General features: G+C 39.9%; 1 protein-coding gene across 1 annotated transcript; it reads left to right on the forward strand.

The window, feature by feature from the left end:
* The first annotated feature begins 495 nt into the window (after positions 1 to 495).
* On the forward strand, positions 496 to 3390 carry hoxb1a (homeobox B1a). Its single transcript, XM_026163749.1, has 2 exons — positions 496 to 1412; positions 2716 to 3390. The coding sequence occupies exons 1-2, from the start codon at positions 584 to 586 to the stop codon at positions 3060 to 3062; spliced, it is 1176 nt and encodes a 391-aa protein (XP_026019534.1). The 5' UTR covers positions 496 to 583; the 3' UTR covers positions 3063 to 3390.
* Positions 3391 to 18418: the final 15028 nt, after the last annotated feature.

Below are 18418 nucleotides of genomic sequence, written 5' to 3' on the forward strand. Positions count from 1 at the left end.
AAAAGGAGTGACACGGTAAAACGGAGAGAGGGAGACAATTGAAGAGCAAGAGCCAGAGAAAATTGAAGAATTTGAAGAAAAAAGACAGACTTTAGGAAGACTGGGTGTAACCTGTGTGAAGCTGAAAATGTGACTGTATTCTTTTCAGTCCTCTCCCGTTGTTTTCCACTGTCACTGACGAGCCTTTGAAACACAGGTTGAGTTACTGATAGAGTAGGGCCTTTAAAACACACACAAACTGCAGCAGACCACATGTGTTTCTGGTTTGGAGAAGTAAAGCCTTCGCATTTTTTCATTCACATTGGAAATGTCTACAGTTTTTTATTTGTAATGTAATTTTGTCGCGACTTTTTTTTTATTACTTTAAGGGTTTTTCAATTAAAAAACCAACACGATTTTTGTACTGCTTTTTGCACACAACAAGGAGATTCTATATCATACTGCCGACTATAGGAACAACTTTCAAATGGATTTTTTAGTTATTTGATTTTTGCTTTTCAACGAATTTCTATTAACCTCGGTCGTGTTTCTTGCTGATAACAAGTCGAGACATTTTACCAATTCCCTGGTGCTTCGAGTCTGCATGGACAACATGAACTCCTTTGTGGAATACTCTATTTGTAACCGACAACCAACTGGCATTTATTCTGCGTCTAAATCTGGATACCACCATCATCACCTGCACCATCACCTTCCCCTGGATCAGCGTCAGGGATTCCCCGTGAGCATCCAAACAGGCCTCAGCGGTTCTCCTGTCCCCGGGTCCAGAAATGACAACAGAGACGTAGGAGCGAGTTATACCGCGGATGGAGGGATGTACGTGGGCGTTGGGGCGGACACCGCCAGCGGAGGAGTAAGTCAGCATCATCAGCAACATCCTCCTCAACATCACGAACAGCATACGCACAGCGGCTACCAACATCCAACACATCACAATCACCCTCAGCTTCACCAGAGCCAAAGCCTGCAGAGTGTAATACCTTCTCCTTATAGTAACGGCTGCAACACGGGGGCCTATGTGGGCCAGGCATGCACCACAAACTCGGAGTATGTTGCTGCCACAGGCGCACCAAACTCCGTCCATCCGCAGTATTTCATGGAGGATTCTTTGGCCTCCACCTACTGTCATCAATCAAGCTTCCACAACTCGGCCTCAACCGTCGGCCCCAGTTACAGCTCTCTTACCGGGGTCTACTGCGGGCCTCAGCGCACCCTTGCTGGGTCACAGTACCCGCAGCAGATCGGTGGGGGGGTTCTTGACGCAGGAGGCTACCTGGAGCTTTCGCCTGGGGGAGGCTACGGGGAGCTGCCGGTATCTCAGGATCGTGAAAGAGGGGACGATGAGGTCCAGCAGGCCGGGCAGGGGCAGACCTTCGACTGGATGAAGGTGAAGAGAAATCCACCGAAGACAGGTGAGAGAGGGTTCACTTATCCGTTTAACGTCTTAATAAAACCTTATCGTGAGATTAAGTCTGCAGTCCGTCAAAAGTTTCATATAATATTATGGCATGTTTTTCATATGAAATGCAGTCAAAAATAAATGCACGAATAAACAAACAGAGCGGGGGAATTCGTTTTAAGACGGTCAATGAGGAGTGAATGTAGCTTGAATGCAGTCAGGAGCATAATTTGTAGATCAGAACTTTATGGTACAGAGAACAACATTGTTTGATCGAAATGATTTTTACAACATTATTTTATCCTTTCAGAGAAAATACATCATATTTTTACTACTATTTTCTTTGTGCGGATGGCAGGCTTTTATTTTTTTTATTATTATTTTTTACTTATCTTAATTACTCAATTCGTCAAAGAAGAGGAAAGAGAGAAAGAAAAAAATAACAGTTGTGGTTTTCCAACATAAATAAGGCCCATAATGAATTACAGCAATTCGTTGTTGCGAGCACTTAAAAAGAAGACAGAAGTTCCCATATAAAAAAAAGATTGCTCGTTAATACCATCCAGCACGACTAATGGTCACAGATAAATTAGGCCTTTAAATAATTTCACTTTAAATAACTGGTAGAACAGATGTTGAAAAACTGATATATGAATACACTGTATTTTTATTAACAGAGTGCTTTGTTGCATTTAGGAACGCTTTGGACTTTATTACTGTGACACAGTTAATTGAATGGCACTAAAAGTACAAATCAGAGTCGTTTTCGGACTTCACTATGCAGTCGTATCTGTAGATACTTTGGTCTGGGTCAGCTGAGCCCAGGAGTGTGAGCTCTCTCTCTCTCTCTCTCTCTCTCTGTGTGTGTGTGTGTGTGTGTGTGTGTGTGTGTGTGTGTGCGCGTGCGTGTGTGTGTGCGTGTGTGTGTCTTAATGATTACAGCAGACAGGTTATTTCTCCGTTGGAAGTCTTTCCTGCTTTGTTATCTTTAAAAGCAGCCCCTCTATTAACCAGCTCCACCACCAACACCGACACCCCCGTGCTGGTTCTCCATCCCTCCTTAGGCCCACTGATGTCCTTCACTGCTTGTGTTTTTTAAACCTCATCTTTGTGATGCACTTTGTATTTATTTTGATGTAATTTAATAAATTATGGATATCAAACCACAAACCAAACTCTGACTAAAGCTAAATATATCTCTATTTTCTAATTAATAACGAACACATCTAGCTCCAGTAACAACGAGCGTTTTTCTCATTACACGTACAAGTAAAACATAAAACATTCGTCTAACAGCTTGTCCATCTCTTTCGCAGTCAAAGTGGCCGACTACGGTCTTGCCCACAACAACGCCATGCGCACCAACTTCAGCACGAGGCAGCTGACGGAGCTGGAGAAGGAGTTCCACTTTAGCAAGTACCTGACGCGAGCGCGGCGCGTGGAGATCGCCGCCACGCTCGAGCTCAACGAGACGCAGGTGAAGATTTGGTTCCAGAACAGACGCATGAAGCAGAAGAAGCGCGAGCGGGAAGGCGCCACCGCGTCTGCGCGGCCATTCTCCTCCTCTTCCGGTACCGGCAGCAGCTTGAACAAGGAGCTGGAAGACACTGACCGCTCTTCCGCGTCTACGTCTCCAGGCGCGTCCCCGAGCTCGGAGACGTAATCTGGCTTTGTACCACTGTGATACACCCATCAACCCATTCTTAAAAGACTGCCTGTTGAACAGATTTTCTAAGTCCCAGAATTCTATAATGGCCGACCACCCATTCAGATGGACTTTTATGCCTCATGTACATGAACATGGAGAAAATAAGTTCTCAGTGCATTTTAGGGAAAGAAAAAATGTATATTAGTGACATAATTGACAGTTACATATAGTAAGTGCACTGATTTGACAAACTAATGGCACTTATGCCATGGAGATAACAGAAAATGCATAAAAATATCTGATTATAGATTTTGATACAAACTGGATGAGGGGAGCAGTTAATGTTGGGTCTTTTAGTGAAACTCATTCATGTAGATGATGATAATGACGATGGCATCATCTTTATATGATCAATCTTTCAGTCTGATGGGGGGGGGGGGGGGGGGGGCGTACAGTTCTTTTGTTAATAGTTTAATATTGTTTTGGGGGGGAAATCTATTTTAGTCATTCTGTTATAGCATTTAACTTTCTATATTTAAAAAAGTCAATCCCATAAAATTTGCTTTTACTATGTCACTAAAACTCACCTAAAAGCCTTCATGAATGCTGCAAATGTAAATGATCTCGGGGAGATATATACAAAACTGTGAAGATGATGATGTGGGTTCTGAGCTATGTTGGTAACACAGGAAGCCTAATGATGAGAATATAGTGCTATCTGGTACACTTTGAACATACTTTTTTCCCTGTTTCTTACTGTTTCTAGTGTTGGCCTACATGTGTCTTCCTATGCAGCTATGGTCTTTGCACTATGTGACTACAGGGTGACACTTTCAGACAGAAGATACATGAAGCTGGAATGTTATGTTTTCTTCAGGTTTTATGAGCATTTACAAAAGCTGTGATTCTTCTGCAGTCTGATTTAGAATATAAACATGTCAGTTAGATTCAGGTTAATGTAGAGTGTTTGTTTGTGTGCACTTAAAAGGACAGGGTTTAGGGAAACTACTGAACTTAAGATGAAGAGTGGAAGTGTTTAATTTTTACTGACTGGGTCCTTGCCATTGAGAATAACTTATTGGATGTGTTGTTTATATTTCTGATTCTAGATAATATGTCTGTGTGTGTGTGTGTGTGTGTGTGTGTGTGTGTGTGTGTGTGTGTGTGTGTGTAATAGGGGGGTAATGTTCCTTTTCCAGACAAAATGATTTCACATAAAGTGATTCACTCCTAAATATGACTTTAGAAAAATAAAATTGTGTTTGGAATCTCCCTTCGCCTGTACCCACTCCAGTACCAGATAATTTTATCCAAGCAGATCATGTTTACATTGTTCAGGAGTCTGTTTTCCTGAACAATGGCTGGGTTTGATGTCAGCCTGTACCCTGAACTGACAATGATGTGACTGATTTTTTCTTATATTGTTTTTAAATGAGAACAGGGTTCATTTTAGTTCTGCTGCCTTGAAGAGACTCTCAGTGATATTTCTGCCTCCTTTTCTACTTTGAGCTACCTCATAAAATTATTTTGTTGATTAAGAGTTGATTCTTTGTTTTTAAACTGACCGTGAAGTGTCTAATGCATGCATGTCAAATTCCTTTTAATTAATGGAGTGCACACAGCCCAATTTGACCTCAAGTGGACCAAAAAAGTGAAACTGTTGCATAAAAATCTGCAAAAAAACCCTCCAAAAGGCTTAATTTCATTCTGCTTTCAGATTGAATGAACGGTGGATTTACAAAACAGATGATATACAGCTTGTTGTAAGAAAAATATGTCCTAAATTCCATATATCTAAGTTTTTCCACATCTAGTCAGTCTACTCGCACACATGGAAAAAATGAAGCCCAAGAGGCCATGAGAAGGCTATAAAACTGAAGATAATTCAGCTCTGTGGCTTGGAAAAATTTAAATAAGCACTCTGATGACTTAATGACTTGTAACACACTGCTCTCTTTTGAAAATACAGTAAAACATTCCAAAATTCCTCTATTTTCACACATTGCAAAATCATCTAGAAGGTATGCTTATACTCTTTGGCTGTTATTTGGACACATTGGCCAAACATTTGACACCAGTATGTGTATGATATGAATTGATTGGTTCTTCACTCATAGATAATACTGTTTTGTTTTTGTTTGTTTGTTTATTTGTTTCAATTTTAAGACTGTATCAGAGTGCTGAATACATCAGAAAAGTCTCAGGAAAACCACTTAAAGGTATGAAACTGGATTTCCATCTGTCTAAACTCAGGAGATGCCAGAGGTCCACATTTATGTTTAATATTGTTGTTTTTGATTTGAGGAAACAATCCCACCAGTGTTCTTATTATTTCAGAATGCATCATGTGTGTTACATTCATAAATTAATTAATAACAATTTACTGTACCAAAAGCGTAGGACAGCCCCTAGAACCCAAATGACTGCGCTAATCCAGTAGTTAATCCCAAATCTGTTTCCATAATAGCTAATTCATGAGCCAAGAGGAACGGGAAATGCAGTGCGGAAATGGATTTTCAGATGAGGAGTGGAATCACCATTTTAAATGTCAAAAATAAATCTTTGATTCCTTTATCCAATTTTTTTTTCTTCATATATTTAAAAATCAGGTTTTTTTATTTAGAACTCAAAATTGCCTTTTGAAAATCTGTTTTCACTGAGAATTATTTTTTTTAAAATGAAATTCATTTTGGATTTAAAGTATTTATTAATGGATTAATAATTCATTTTGAAAAAATTTGAATGATAAATAGTGTTTTTATTTTAAATTAAATTATTTAAGTAAATTAAATGAATTTGTAAATTATCCATTCGCTTATCCTTTTCAGGGTTGCGGGGGGCGCTGGAGCCTATCCCAGCTGTCATAGGGCGAAAGGCGGGGTACACCCTGGACAGGTCGCCAGTCTGTCGCAGGGCTAACACATAGGGACAGACAACCATTCACACTCACTCGCACATTCACACCTAGTGGCAATTTGGATTAACCAATTAACCTATCCCCACAAGCTGCATGTCTTTGGACGGTGGGAGGAAGCCGGAGTACCCGGAGAGAACCCACGCAAACACGGGGAGAACATGCAAACTCCACACAGAAAGACCCTGGCCTGATGGTGGAATTGAACTCAGGACCTTCTTGCTGTGAGGCAACAGTGCTAACCACCGTGCCACCGTGCTGCCTTAATTTGTAAATTAATGAACAAATACATATTTTATCGTACAATTCGATATTTAGGCTTCTTTTTTTCAATGAGCATGACTCTTCTGGTCCTCCATATAGAAGAAGAAATACAGTACATCACTTCTGTATAATTTAGTGTAAAGTGGTTACATTTAATGAAAGATTTTAAGTTAAAATTGAGAACCTAAGGGTGCAAAAAGAAAGATGTGATTTAAACCATGGAACAGTCATCATTATAATGTTTTTAGTTTGAAATTGAAAGTCTTCTGTCTTTAAAAAAATAACTGAAAGTCAGTTTTTTCTTTTGGCTTGAAAGTTTTATTGCAGACCATAACATAAAGAGTAGAATGATATAAATAACATAAATGTATGTGTCTATTAAAAATGCTTTGCACAAAACATCATGGAGAGAGCTTTATGCATTTCAGTCGCAGGCTTTCCTTCAATTCACAGGGCCGCATTGCCAGTGGTTGAATCCACCTTCCTCCACACAATGAGGAATATTACAGACCTTTGTGGGTGGATAGCTCTATCTAAAGGTGACCCTCTGGGATATCTAAACATGTAAACAGACTCCTCATCACCTTCTCATCACTCCTGTTCTAAAGATTCTTCTCCTAGAGGCTAACTGGGAAACTCAGTCATCACTTCATGACAAATAAAGATTAGACAGAAGCCACTCACAGATCCTTTTTACAGCACTTCAACTTCCCCAGCTGAAAAAGTCCCATCAGACAAGATACTTGCAGATCTGAAAATTGCTTTATGCACCATCCCCACCACCAGTCTCACTGAAACCATTGAGCTCAGATATGACTCTGCCACAGCAAACCAAGAAGAACTTGGTATAAAACCAAGGATGCGTGTAGAGAAAGCCCGCATGGATAACAAGGCTGGGAGCCAGAATCAGAGAAACTCAGAAGGATATGAGAATAGAAGAATAATCCTTTAATTGTCCCACAAGGGGAAATTTGGTTGCATATTAGTAAGCTAACTGAGCTGTAGAGGGCCATGGATGAATAAGAAGTAAAATGTCCATGACTGAGGTACTAGAAACTGCCAAACAAAGTCTCACAGCCCTTGCCACTAGGCTGAGGAGATATACCAGAGAAGCAGAGGCCAAGAGAATAAATGGCCTGTGCTCCATACATGCATCCAGGGTGCATTATCAGGTACAAGTAAAAAGTAATACAAGGTCAGATGCACCTATTGCTGAAAATGACTAAAACTTGAAAACATCTGTGAGAAAGAGGTGTCACACATTGTCAACCCATTGTTTAACCGTACACTGGTGCAGTGGGTCCTAGGTTCCTCCTTCCCAGGACTTGTCCCCATGGTTGCCTGACCTAACTTGAATTGAAGACATTTGGGACATTATGTTTTAGTCTATCCGATGCCACCAGCTTGCACCTGAGATTGTCAAGGATGGTCAATGGTCCATCATCGATCATCTCATAGGAAGATGCCCCAACCTTGTCAGGCATGCAAGCACGTTGGGGCAATATGAACTATTGAGTATTATTGAGTATTATTGTAGGGTCTTTATTATTATTATTATAAATTGAATTGAACTGAATTCCATTTTGAGTTGCAAAATGGCATCATTTTTTCACTTTGATTTTTTTGGGGTGACTTCTAAGTTTCATTTCCATCAAACAATGTGGGATCCCTTTAATTTCTAAGGCCATATGAGCATAGGTATCCTGCATGATTTTTTTCCCACTGAAATTGGATTGGATGTCTTTACTAAGTGTTCCTTTAATGAATATGAGCACCGTATCAGTTTGTTAACGAGTTAGTGTGATCTCACAGGAAAAGAGTTTAATTCAGGGCATGCAGTTATTATGTTGAAATAATGTAAAATACCTAACAGTAGGAGAATTACTCAAATTATGAGCACTGGCAACCCTCCTGCTGCTGCTGTTTTAGTTTCCTTATCTCAGTATAGTGTCCAAGTCTAAACAAAGAAGACAGTCTCATGCATTAGATGTTTAATTTCCTACAAATTTCTTGCAAACATGATTTTGATACTATAGTTAAATTGGTGAAGCAGGACAAAAATATTGTGCTTTAGCAGATGAAGTGACAAATAACAAGATAAGAGTGTATGTAAGAGAGAGAAATGAAAGAAAGACCTCAGCAAAGAGTGGAAATTCTTTCATGATGACCTCACTGGGGCTGACCTCAAACTCCTGTTTTACTTTCCACAACTCATCTCAAGTTCAACACACTGTCTGCTGCTGTGTTCAGTATGTGTTTGTGTGTGTAATGCCTTCATAAAAAGCAGTGAAAAATAAAGTGGAGCGGTTACAGTTCAAGAGTTCACATTTTCATTCAAATTGAAGACAGCATGTGCAGGCACCCACAATCTTACCCCAAACAAAGAGCTATAGCGTGTCATAGTGCTTCATGTTAAAATTCCTCTACATGCTCTGTTTTTTCTAACCAGCCACGTGATCAGTATTACTTTGGTTTTTGATCAATCTAAATTCACTTTTTGAAAAAAGTTTGTGGTCTGACCAATTAGAGCCAAACAGTGGGATGTGTATTCACAGTATACATCAATATGTTTTTAAATTATTGAGCTGATCAACATAACATAACCTCTTCTTCTTCTTGGTTGTTGGTTAGACAATAGTGATTGCATTTGAGAAAGTCCTGACACCTTTCTACTGGGGAACATGAAGTAAGAGTTCGTCACTTTAAAAAAATGTTTTTATAACAATAATAGTGGTGTTATAAGCATTGTCTAACAGCAAGAAGGTCATGGGTTCAAATCCACCAGCAGGCTGTGTAGAGTTTGCTCGTCTGTGTGGGTAGTTAATTTTCCTCCCACAGTCCAAAGAGGTTAACTGATGACTCTAAATTGACCATAGGTATGAATCTAGGTCTGTCAGTTTGGGATAGATGGCAACTTATTCTTGCCTACATTTTAATATGTTTTTATAATGTACCTTCAAGCAGTAATTATATCATGCACCTTGAGGCAACTGTTGTTGTGATTTGGTGCTATATTAATAAATAAAACTGAACTGAATAGTTTTTAATCACTTTGATTTTTATATCTATTTTGATAAGGCTTTCAGAAATAAACAAATACAATAAATAAATGAGAGCAAACTGAAGTAAGATTTTAGTGTTTATGACGTGCTAAGTTAAATGTGTGTGTGTGATAGAGAGAGAGAGAAAGAGAGAGACAGTGCAGTGGTGAGCATGTGTGCTGGTTTTTATCTGTAGGGGTCATCCGGAGTTCAGTAGTTCTCCTCCTTAGCTCTGTCCACAGAGAAGCATGTGAGCCCTGCAGAGTCAGCCTGTTGACTCAGTGCTGCTGCTCTGAAGAAAAATAAGTCTGGCATCATTCCCCCAATAAATCATTTGAAGGTGAATCTTCTTAAGTTCAGTGGAGTTTCCCCCAATCTGCACAATCTACTATCTTGTCAGACTGAAGAAAGCTAAAAATTAATTCCCCAATGTTCTCGGCGGCAGCCAGGATCAAATAACAGCTGAGATTGTACAAATATAGTAATGACCAATCTAGCCTACTGTAATCTGTAACTAGTAGACAGAAACAGACTTATATAAGATGAACAGATAAACCAGAATTAAGTTACAAAATTCGTTCTTGTTAAGATGCAAAAGCACTAACCACAGTGCTGTGGCTTAGTTTTTGAAAGCATCAGTCCATTAACAAAGAAGTCCTGTGTTCTAAACCCTGTAGTGCATCTTTGGAATCAGACAAACCTTTGGTGTTTGCTAGTAGTGACTAGGGAAACACATAAAAGAGGTTGCAAACAAGCACTGAATTTATTATTTTTACCCAAATAAGAATGAGCTTGTTCCATATTACAGTTTAAACTACAACAAATTTGGAATCCACTCCGCATCCATCTCAGTGCCCCAGGAAAAAAAGGAAAAAGAAAAACAACATACTGGATTTTATAATGAATGAATTTACATTAAAAATCATTTAGCACCTTCTAACATGACATTGTGCAGCGAGCGAACTAGATGTTTTATGAGAAAAGAACACTAAAAAAAGGAAGAAAGGCAAAAGGTCATGAAGGCAGAGTTGAAGTTTTTTTTTTTAAAGTGTGCTTGTCAGCAGGCTGGAGGTTAGGGGGAGAACAGAGAGCAGAAGGTTATCTGCCCAGACATTCCTGTTCATCCAGTGCAAGAAAAAAAAACATGAGGACATTTCAATGGAAATTATGATTTCAAGCAAAAAAAACAAACAAAAAATACACAATTTAAGAATGTTTATGAAGTGCTTAAATTGGACATATTTGTTTATCAGAATACACAATACAGTTTTACAGCAGTGGTTTTCTGCACCACTTTGTCTTTTGTGTGGCAGACAGGGCTGAAAGCCTGAGAGTGTTTGGTTAACTGATGCTGTGTACTCCCTGACCCTGTGTCCTCATCACAAAGACACATACACTAGAGGCTGCATACTGTTAGCTTGAGATAAACAGATTATTGTGCCATGTTCTTTCAGAACTCTCTGCTTGATTTGTGTCTATCTATCTATCTATCTATCTATCTATCTATCTATCTATCTATCTATCTATCTATCTATCTATCTATCTATCTATCTATCTATCTATCTATCTATCTATCATATATCTATCATATATCTATGTGTGTGTGTGTGTGTGTGTGTGTGTGTGTGTGTGTGTGTGTGTGTGTGTGTGTGTGTGTGTGTGTGTGTGTGTGTGTGTGTGGGTGGATGCTTGGCTTGAATGAAAGACAGGGGAAACAGGAACAGCCTAAAGTGCATCAACAGTCCTCAAAATGGGGGCGAAACCGAGGGCACATCTATCACACAGTGACAACACAAATACATCACTCCCAGCACACAAACCTTTTGAGCTCTGTGACTTTTGTTTTTGAAGAAGTCTATTAATTTACGATAGAAATATGAATATATAAGATAAATAGGATTCAAACTAGTCCAACACATTGCCTTTTTTATCAATGGTTTATTCTATTCTCTGTAGTAAAATGCTGCGATCAGCGGGATCAAATGTGGCGCTGAGGTTGAGCAGGACAAGTACAGAAATGTGTCCAACAAGCCTATCATTCGGATCCTTCACTCTGAATGAACTCTAAAACCTGACTGAACCTCATCAAATTAATCATTCCACTGCAAAAGATCACATAGCTGATTTATATCAACTCTTTTTTGAAATCAAAGAAAGACTGGAAATCAGTCTAAAATTAGCTAAGACAGTTGAATCAAGTAAAGGCTTTTTAAGTAATGGCTTAATTACAACCACCTTAAAAGACTGTGATATGTCACTTATTAATAAGGATGAAGTGAAATTGAGGCAATAATTAATGATAAGGCTTCTTTGAGCAGTCTTGAACGGATGGGATCTAATAGACATGCTGATAGTTTTGAAGCATAGGCAAAACAAAAACACAAACCTTATGGTTAGAATTTGACACAGGACTCAATATAAGCAGTATTTAAGTTTATCACCACGTTTATCACCACGATAGAATTAAGAAATGAGAATTGAGAAACTTAACGGAGAGTTCTGGATTTTGGATTGTACTCTAAATACATGCTGAGTTTATTATTGTAATTAATAGTCAAGTCTTAAAAGCACAGTGGACAGAAATATATTTCCAATCCTCCCCAAAACTGCCTGTAAATGAAATAGTCATAGATTATCCTACAGGAAGAATTGTGGTAAAGCACTGATAACATTTTATAACAGTTCAGTTGATTTGTCTGTGAGATGTAAGGTCAGCTTTTTTTCTATGATGACTTCAGGTCAAAGAGTTATGGTTTTAGGTACAACTTTAGCTTCCGATCAAAAAATAAATGTTCCAAAGTTCAAAATAGACAGATGAGACAAAAAAGAACAATAAAAAAAATGGTGAAAATGAGCTTAACTTGACCTGAGGGGTGGATAAAGGGCACAGTTTGCTTTTTTTTTAAAAGCTATTTTCATGTTGCCCTTTATCTTTTTTATTTCTTCTTTCCTTGTCCACTCTGAGTATGAAAAAAAAGCACATCTTAAAGAGATAAATGCCTGGATTACATGTAATTTCCTACTTTTTTCATCTTTAATTTCATCCTACACTAACAATGGAACAGGAAAAAGTGGAAGAAGGCAGAGACAAACAATCCATACACCATACAGTGAAGGTGAATGTATGTATGGGAAAATAAATTCAAATCGTTACCACCACTCCCAACAACTACATCATCATCTTTTTTATTATCATGCAAATGGAAAATATCTGACTTACATTTAAAGCACAGCTTAAATAAACATTTAAATGTTTAAGGATTATTATTTAAATGTATATATTACAAACAGGTCAAGCGGGTAGGAAGTGATGCACTATGCATTTAAATGTGACCTGCCTCAGAAAACTTTACTAACCTCTTTTTACTCTCACGTGCTTAAATACTGTTATTTCATTTAATAGTAAGTAATTATTTAACATTGTCTGTCCCCCAAAGTGTTCCTTTAGTCATGTCTCCTTCTGCTCTCTTTTAGACTGGTCACAGCAGTTGGGGGTGGGCAGTTGGCTGCCCCTCCCTGTGCCTGGTACTGCCAGAAGTGTCTTTCTGTTAATAAGGAATTTTTCCAATTTACCATTCCCAACTGCTTGTCCATAAGGGGTCATCTGACTGTTTGTGTTTTCTTTCTAATACTGTAGGGATGAAGCTGAAGCTCCTTTAGGTAACTATTACTGAGTTGGCTGTAATCTGAAGAGATGCATTCTTTTGGGCAGCTGTGGCAATTTGAAAAGAGCAGAAAATGTCAGAATTAAAGAAGCTATTGAAAACAAGAAAAATCTGATGGCGAAACAGACAGAAGAAACAGACACAAATGTGAATGTTTATTCCACAAACACCTCCAAATATTTGTATGTGTGTGTGTCGGGGGAGGGGGGAGGGTGTTAAAGAGATAGCTAAGATCTGAAGGATCAGGTTTCGTTGATCTTTGTTAGGGTCATGTTGAGTTCGGGCCAAGAGATTCTTGACATTTCTCTCTGCACTACCTGACCTGACATGTAACCAGGACTTGTGTGTTTTCGTGCATGTGTTCAGCTATGCCACATTTCCTGTTGATAATAAAGAATAAGTAAAAAGGCACCTACTCGTTTTAAGTTTTTGTTTTTAATTCAGTTTATTTTGAGGCTGGGTTTTTTTGTTTCACTTTATTCATCAGTGTTTAAAATGTGTAGTTTCAGTCTTCAATGTTTTAGTCTTTCTAACTATAAGTTAATGAAAAGCACACGTGAGATTCAAGATTTAGGAAAATCAATACAACTATCACAATGCACTTGAGTCAAAGTCTTGTATATATCCACCTTCCACCCTCTCAGTGAAGATTTATCAATAATTTGCCTCATTGGGCAAGTTATTATAAAACTTTTACCAGAGTAAAGGTTTCAGGTTTTTATTTTAATTTAAAACAAGCCTGTTAGTTACTGTTTGTTTGAAAAGCGAAAGCTAGAAAAGTAGACAAAACTGTCAGCAGCTTACAGAGCCAGCAGACGGAAAGGTTTCCTGGCACTAGAAAACAAATGGATGAACCAAAATGGATGTTACATATCTTCAATTTGTGTGGCATTGAAATGTTCCAGTTGATAACAGGCAAAAGCAGCAGTGGTTTACTTTTTGAATCCAGTTACTGTAAATCAACATTTGACCATAAATTATAGTTTGGGAATTCACCTTAACGAACAAACAAAATTTACATTCACATATTGTTCTTTTATGCTACATACAGATTACATTTCAACAAAAATAAATAAATAAATTAAAAAAAAAAAAAAAAAAAAAAAAATATATATATATATATATATATATATATATATATATATATATATATATATGGGAGACCGGGGATAGTTGTAACATGGGTCAGTTGTAACACTTCCAATTTCTCCAATCAGGGCTAAGTTTCAAATGATGTGACTCATCCTGTGCATGCCCAATTCAGTTCTGCTATCACATGTGAAAAATCAGCACATTTTGTCACAGACAATTTAACACGAAAAAAAAGGAATTTGTATGCCAAAAAGTAAGTTTTTCTACTTTATTTCAATTTCTAATAGCATTATCTGCTTTGCAGTTAAACTCATCAAACTTAAATTATGTTATTTGTATGTCTATGGGGATATATTCTGTGTAGGTCTTTAGTGCTAATGTTTAGCCGTTGGCTGTAATGTTAGCTAGTTCATGGCTATAGGAGTCTGGGTCAGTTGTAACAGCAACAGTCTGGGTTAGTTGTAACAATAATGCAGATGTTACAACTTACCACACTATTACTTTAACTTATATTAAACAAGTTGGGGCGACAACATCAGCAGAGAGAGGTTCACTGGTCGCTTTTGTATATGCGGTTAATGTCATTGGCAACACAATTCCTCCACTGTTTGTGTTCCCACACATACATTATGCAGACCACTGTGTCAGAGATGGACCAGTAGGAAGTACTGGTAGTGGAAATAAATCAGGATGGGTGCAAGAAACAGATTTCCTCATCTTTCTGAAGCACTTTGCAAACCACACCAAGGTAAGCCATGATAAAAAGTAATGGAATTGCGATGCTGGTGAACAACTACATTTTTTCAGCTTCATTGTTATGTTCAAAATTGGTGCAAGAGTTGTAGGTTATAATGCCCACTGAGCCAATGGGACCAAACTCAAGGAAGACCAACCAAAATGAATGAAATATTCAGTTGCAGAAAATTCCATAATTTGTCTTTTTTGGGGGGTTGGAATATGTTCAAAAGCTAGATTTCTGCATTCTGTCACACACACACATAGCTACATAAATGGCTTTAAGTGCATTCATGTGTTGAATAAACAAAGATTACATGTTAATGTTTTGTCAGTACCCTTATTTCATTGTGTTACATTTTACCCCAGGATATGTTACAACTAACCCAGACTATGGGGTTAATTGTAACATTTCACTCTTTGTGTTTGAGACCATACCATGCAATGGGTAATTGTGCTGCAGAGAAAATAGCTGCACTATTTAATAGCAGACACATGTAAATACTTTGCATTACATTTTGAATCCACTACCTTAAAAGAGCTCCAATTTCCAGACAGAAATGTCAAAAATGTTACAACTATCCCCGGTCCCCCCTATATATATATATATATTTAAATATGTACACACACACACCCAGCACGCCCCTGCGGGCGGTTTATCCTTCAAGCTCGGGTCCTCTACCAGAGGCCTGGGAGCTTGAGGGTCCTGCGCAGTATCTTAGCTGTTCCCAGGACTGCGCTCTTCTGGACAGAGATCTCCGATGTTGTTCCCGGGATCTGCTGGAGTCACTCGCCTAGCTTGGGAGTCACCGCACCTAGTGCTCCGATTACCATGGGGACCACTGTTACCGTCATCCTCCACATCCTCTCGAGCTCTTCTCTGAGCCCTTGGTATTTCTCGAGCTTCTCGTGTTCCTTCTTCCTGATGTTGCTGTCATTCGGAACCGCTACATCAATCACTACGGCCGTCTTCTTCTGTTTGTCTACCACCACTATGTCCAGTTGGTTAGCCACCACCATTTTGTCCGTCTGTATCTGGAAGTCCCACAGGATCTTAGCTCGGTCATTTTCCACCACCCTTGGGGGCATCTCCCATTTTGACCTTGGGACTTCCAGGTTATACTCGGCACAGATGTTCCTGTACACTAAGCCGGCCACTTGGTTATGGCGTTCCATGTATGCCTTGCCTGCTAGCATCTTGCACCCTGCTGTTATGTGCTGGATTGTCTCTGGGGCATCTTTACACAGCCTGCAACTGGGGTCTTGCCTGGTGTGATAGACCCCAGCCTCTATGGATCTTGTACTCAGAGCTTGTTCCTGTGCTGCCATGATTAGCGCCTCTGTGCTGTCTTTCAGTCCAGCTTTGTCCAGCCACTGGTAGGATTTCTGGATATCAGCCACCTCCTCTATCTGCCGGTGGTACATACCGTGCAGGGGCCTGTCCTTCCATGATGGTTCCTCGTCTCCCTCCACTTTCTTGGGTTTCTGCTGCCTGAGGTATTCACTGAGCACTCGGTCAGTTGGGGCCATCTTCCCAATGTATTCTTGGATTGTCTCATCCTGGACTGTGGTGCTGACACTCACCAGTCCCCGGACCCTTCCTTCCGCTTAACGTACAGCCTCAGGGTGCTGGACTTGGGGTGAAACCCTCCATGCATGGTAAGGAGCTTTCTTGTCTTTATGTCAGTGGCTTCTATCTCCTCCTTTGGCCAGCCTATTACCCCAGCAGGGTATTTGATCACGGGCAGGGCGTAGGTGTTGATGGCCCGGATCTTGTTCTTACCATTCAGCTGACTCCTCAGGACTTGCCTGACCCTCTGCAGGTACTTGGTGGTTGCAGCCTTTCTAGCGGCCTCTTCATGGTTCCCATTCGCCTGCGGGATCCCCAGGTACTTGTAACTGTCCTCTATCTCTGCAATGTTGCCTTCTGGTAGTTCAATCCCTTCAGTTCTGACTACATTCCCTCTCTTTGTTACCATTTGACTACACTTCTCCAGTCCGAACGACATTCCAATGTCATTGCTGTATAGCCTGGTAGTGTGGATCCGTGAATCAATGTCTCGTTCACTCTTGGCATACAGCTTGATGTCATCCATGTACAACACTAGAGGCCAACTCCAAGCCCATAGCACAATTCACCATCAAGTGCGGGATCTATCAAGGAGATGCTCTGTCCCCACTGCTGTTCTGCATAGGCCTGAACCCCCTCAGTGAGATCATTATGTAAGGAGGCTAGAGAGCAAGATCAAAGTAGCACGGAGGGAGGTTAGCCAACTAACGGAGTTGCAGAAAGTTGTATATATATATATATATATATATATATATATATATTAGGGGTGCAACAATACTCGTATCGATATTGAACCGTTCGATACAGTGCTTTCGGTTCGGTACGCATTTGTATCGAACAATACAATTTTTTAAAATTTATTTTATCAACTTTTCTTCTGATGATGCTGTCTGTGTTGAGCGCTCAGTGGATCTGCGTTCGACTACTCCGCCTAGGCTGCACTGTTGAGTGCAGATCCACTGAGCACAGCGCAAGCTAGCAAGACAGAAGCTAAGCCCGTTGCAACATGGCAACTGCCTCAACGCTACCCGAAATTGAGCCTCCCCCACCCTCATTCAGATCTGGCGTTTGGAACTATTTTGGTTTTCATGTGAAGCATGACCCTGATGGTAAGAGCGTCATGGACAAAAGTAAAACAGTATGTCGGATGTGCCATGCAATGCTCAATTGGTGGGAATTAGAGCGTTAGCACAGTTAGCTTGTTAACGTGTTGACACCGTCCAGCCCCACACACAGGACGATCCGTGGTAAGTCGTTAATAATAATAATGGATTGGATTTATATAGCGCAGGGGTGCCCAATCCCGATCCTCGAGAGCTACCGTCCTGCAGCTTTTAGATGCATCCTTGTTCCAACACACCCGAATCAAATTAATGGCTTGTTATCAGGCCTTTGCCAAACACGATGGCATGCTGAAGAGGTAATCAAACCATTTGATTCAGCTGTGTTGGAGTAGGGATGCATCTAAAAGCTGCAGGATAGTAGCTCTCGAGGACTGGGATTGGGCAGCCCTGATATAGCGCTTTTCAAGGCACCCAAAGCGCTTTACAATGCCACTATTCATTCACTCTCACACACTGGTGGAGACAAGCTACGGTTGTAGCCACAGGTGCCCTGGGGCAGACTGACAGAAGCGAGGCTGCCATATCGTGCCATCGGCCCCTCTAGCCATCACCAGTAGGGTAAAGTGTCTTGCCCAAGGACACAACGACCAGGAAAAAGAGCCCGGGGATCGAACCGGCGACCTTCCGGTTACAGATAAGCTTCCCAACCCCCTGAGCCATGGTCTCTGTTAACGGAGTTTTGCCGCGTTATAGTGTTAATGTCATTTTAACGAGATTAACACTGACAGCACTAGTGGGAACAACGAATATGACTGCACATTTACGCCGACATCATCCTAGTGCAAAGACAAATGGAAGCAGACAAAAACAACAAGATGATGATTCTCCTTATGGGGACCTGATATGTTTAATATGCTGCTGAGAATATAGCCCAGAAGAAGCGTATAGTATAGCTTTTATTTTGGAAAGAGCCATTTCTCTGTAATAAACCCTCTTTTCCAAAGATGAGTGATTTCTCGATCAGAT

Source organism: Astatotilapia calliptera, chromosome 4 (assembly GCF_900246225.1).
Source record: "Astatotilapia calliptera chromosome 4, fAstCal1.2, whole genome shotgun sequence".
Taxonomy (NCBI): domain Eukaryota; kingdom Metazoa; phylum Chordata; class Actinopteri; order Cichliformes; family Cichlidae; genus Astatotilapia; species Astatotilapia calliptera.